This window comes from Austrofundulus limnaeus, unplaced genomic scaffold (assembly GCF_001266775.1).
Source record: "Austrofundulus limnaeus strain Quisiro unplaced genomic scaffold, Austrofundulus_limnaeus-1.0 Scaffold744, whole genome shotgun sequence".
Lineage (NCBI taxonomy): Eukaryota > Metazoa > Chordata > Actinopteri > Cyprinodontiformes > Rivulidae > Austrofundulus > Austrofundulus limnaeus.
The window spans coordinates 3,423-7,324 of record NW_013953146.1 but is presented as its reverse complement, the minus strand read 5'-3'; the positions used below and the strand labels follow the sequence as shown (position 1 = coordinate 7,324).

Genomic DNA, 3,902 nt, shown 5'->3' with positions numbered 1-3,902 from the left:
GATCCATATATTCCAAGAACCCTCTTCTGCTCAATGAGAGACTGTAACATGTAGAAGGTACTATTCCAGCGAGTCTGCACGTCCTGCTGGAGTCTTTTAAGTGGTTGGTTGAGTTGTACCTGAATATCTTCAAGCCGGGAGTAGGCTAATGTGGAGTGTTTAAAATGTCCAACGATTTTTCGACCGACAGCCACTGCATCAGACACGCTTCTCTGGGCCAAAAGTCCCTCGTTAACCACCAGCTGGAGGGTGTGTGCAACACACGGCAAGCTCGGGAGTCCAGCATCAGTCATGGCTTTTATCATGTTCTTAGCGTTATCACGAAGCACAACATGAACAGAGATTTTGCTCACCCCCCACTCCTGGAGCATGTCATGAAACACATCTGCGATGGCCTGGCTCGTGTGCGAACCCCGAAATGGTTTTGCGTGCAAGATGACCCTCCGTGGTGTAAAATCCTCATCAATCCACTGTGCGGTTAAACTAATAAGAGACACCGGGCTAATGCTGCTTGTCCAAATATCAGTCGTCAAACTAAGGCCCGAAACGTCTTGCAGAAGGTTCTGAATGTGTCWCTTCACAAAATCGTGTAGTTTAGGTAACGTTGTTTCTGTAATGTGGCGGCGGCTAGGAATCTCATAACTCGGCTCCAACACACCAAGAAGACGTCGAAATCCCACATTGTCAACAACGGATAATGGCTGGTCATCAAGAGCAATGTABTGAGCAAGAGCCTCTGTGATTTTCATAGCGCGAGGGTTGTCTCTGGACATTTTCTCCCGCTTCAGCAGAGTTTGCTGCAAAGTTGGTTGTTGTTGTTTCCCGCTCCCTTGAGAAAACTGCTTGAACTCGCTGTCGTGTTGGTTTTTTAGATGTTTTATCAAGTTACTTGTGTTAAAGCTGCTAGGGTTTTTTCCTCCTCTGGACAAGTTCGCTGAACATAATTTGCAGTCGGCCTTACTACTGTCACCTTCGTTCACCAGAAAATACCTCCACACCGCTGACATAACGCCTCCTCTGCAACCTGCTTGCTTGTTAAAGTTTGTGACCAACGTGCTCGTCGTCTTCTTCGTCTGTTTTTTATGCGGCTGCTGACACCTGCAGGTAGTAGGGATGATTAGTGGCAGAGGTTTAACCTGCAAGAGAGAAAACAAATATACACAACCCCGTAACAGCATTTAACAATAAAGGTTTGAATCTTGAATCTAAATTTCTGGTAATGTTGACATTTTTTTTGGTGGGGGGGGCATCAAACCAAAATAGTTCCAGGAGTTACACTGAAGTCCCTCTGGGCTCCATGGAGACCAACTTGTTGCTGAGTAGAGTGTCCATAAGCTGGAAACATACTCCCTGCGAACTGCCGACGTCGGCACGGGTTGTCGCAGTTTAATGACGAAAATTACGTCACTGGGCTCTGCAACGCCATGTCGACAGCCCCTTTTGGCACAAACCCCCGGCAGAACGTTTTGACCCCCTCCCTTGTCGACGTTAATGTGTGATTGGTCTGAACTGAAAGCGCTCGGACAGACACAGCAGAAGAAAAAAACAAAAACTCGCTTCTGACTAGAGCATACTGTTTTGAGCAGTTTTAAAGATAGACAAACCGAGAAAAACTCATGCGTGTTTGTGCTGACAGCGCTATGCGCTGCATTTACTTCAACCACTCGATAAAAAAAGAAGAAAAAAACGACTCGCTCCCCGAGCCGACCAGGAAGCAGAGTTTTATAAAGTCAAACTGTAAAAAAACTCATGAATGGAGAAAAACAGACATAACAGATAAACAGGCACGGAGGAATCTGAAAATGTGGAGCTTTTTAACCAGGACAGATGCGGATTAAAATCCGTCGGGTGAGTGACTTTTTTTCTGCATTGCTGTTGAGGGGAGAAATTCCATGCAGTGACGTATGGTTCAGCGGGAGGGAGGGGTTCCCCCGAGCTCATCGGTGCAGTGTGCAGGAACTATGAAAGGTTTGTGCGAAAACGACTGCCGACCAACCACATGACCGCACATCAACCCGTCGGCGTCTGAGCGCGTATGTTTCCACCTTAAGAGTTACTTCTTGCAAATGTAATGGCCTTATTTACATAACATTGATGGCAAGAAGGGTTATTCACATCTGCCATATGGCAGTTCCTTGGGATTTAAAGGTATAACTGCCACATGGCAGGGGTCTGGTAGTTCTAGGCTGTTTTGGAAGCTTGTTCGGGAATTGTGCCTAGTCTGGGAGACTTTAGGACGGTATATTGTGCCTGTACGTCTTGGGGAGCGTTGGCAGAACTAAAGGCTGTGGTTGCTTCAGTTGGTATGCCGGATGACATACCTTTAGAACGTTGGGTACATGCATTGTGGCCAATGATTCAAGAGAGGTTTCCAATAAACATGGAGTCAGCAGAGTTGAATAATATCCTTCCACGGGAGGATGAACGGGGGTCAGCTTATTTGTCAAGGGTCAGAGAGCTTTGGGACTCTAAAAAATTGGTGTGGATCAAGCTTTTGACAGGCCTAGTTGGATCATGTTTAAGTCTGCTGTGGTGAAATCTCAGTCCGAAAATGTGAAAAAGGAGTTGGAGGAGCGTATTGTGGGGTTAGACAGACTTAATTATTATCAATGGAGTGATTACATGGTTCATTATATTGATAAAGAGATAAGAGAAAAACAAGCTGAACAAGAAACGAGATCATTGGAAGCACAGTTAGCAAAGGCTAAACTGAAAGATCTGAGATAAAATGAACCAGGCAAAAGAAAACACTACAATACTAATGCCTCAGTTTGTGGTAATGCCTCAAGCCGAGCCACAACTGGTTTTTGTAACACCTGGAGCAAGGGGGCTGAACGGGAATCAGGCTTGTAATTTTCAGCAAAAACAACACCCACCTGCTAGGGGCAGGGGGACAAGATTTAACTGTAAAGGTTAAGTACAAAGGAGAGGAAGAGGGGACTACAATGCGTACGTTTGTTTCTTGTGTGGGCGAATTGGTAATTGGTCAAAAGAATGTCCAGCAAGAAGTGGGGGACTTTCACAACAGGGGGCAGGTCCAGCATTTGTTCTTCCATACTATCCACCACAAACAGCACCGACAACACATAAAATGGGACAGTCCTGGGTAGCAGGACAAGGGGGTGATTTCAAATGCAATAGTGGTGACATGAGCTCAGAAAATCAGGAGTATAAGTGGAACTGACCAACCAAACACAGGAGGCAAATGAAAAAGGTAAGTGATTTTATTTACAGGTGCAGGGGAAAAATGTACAAGTCCGGATCTGAAAAAAGGGGAAGAGTCCAGGTGCGTCTTCTTCAATAAAGATTGGATCTTGAATGATAAATATTATAGATAATGAAAATCCTTTCTTACAGGTTTCTGAAGAACAGATCGGCTTAGAGGTGAGGTTTCCTTTGAGAGGTAAAAGGTTTCTTCAGGCAGAGTGGCAAGACCTTAAAAGAGTCCTTGGTTCCTTTAGGTGATGATCCTGGGCAGACCAAAACTCCCGATGATGTAACGGCGAAGGTTTCCTTGAACAGCAAAAACATTTGGTAAGTAACAATAAACTTCAACTAACTATTGTAGGCTTAAGCACTACCAAAAACAGTGTTATGCATCAGTGAGGATTCATCCGTCTGGAGACACTTTTAAAGCCCAGGATGTCATCAGGGTGATTGCATGCAGGTGGTGCAATTAGGAGCAGGAACCAAGCAGAAGGAAAACACCAAAACCTCCTGTTGTGGCAATATTTATTTAACAAAGACAGAAATATGTGGTCCAAGAATGAAGGTAGTCCGTGAGATGATCAGCTGAGTTTTATTGCAACAATAGGAAACACAGAGAAAAACCTGGCCTGTCTCTGTGCCTCTGCTTCTCTGTCACTGTCTCTCCACACTGTCCACTGTGTCTCGAGAGGCCT

At 45.1% G+C, this 3,902-nt stretch overlaps 1 protein-coding gene across 1 annotated transcript; it reads right to left on the bottom strand.

Annotated features, from left to right (window-relative positions):
- LOC106532289 (zinc finger BED domain-containing protein 4) lies at nt 1-1,062 on the bottom strand (the record flags this gene model as incomplete). The annotated part of the gene is given in 1 exon segment (XM_014028310.1): nt 1-1,062. A coding segment is annotated over 1 exon segment (1,007 nt), but the record flags the coding sequence as incomplete, so codon positions are not given.
- Between the last annotated feature and the right edge of the window lie 2,840 nt (nt 1,063-3,902).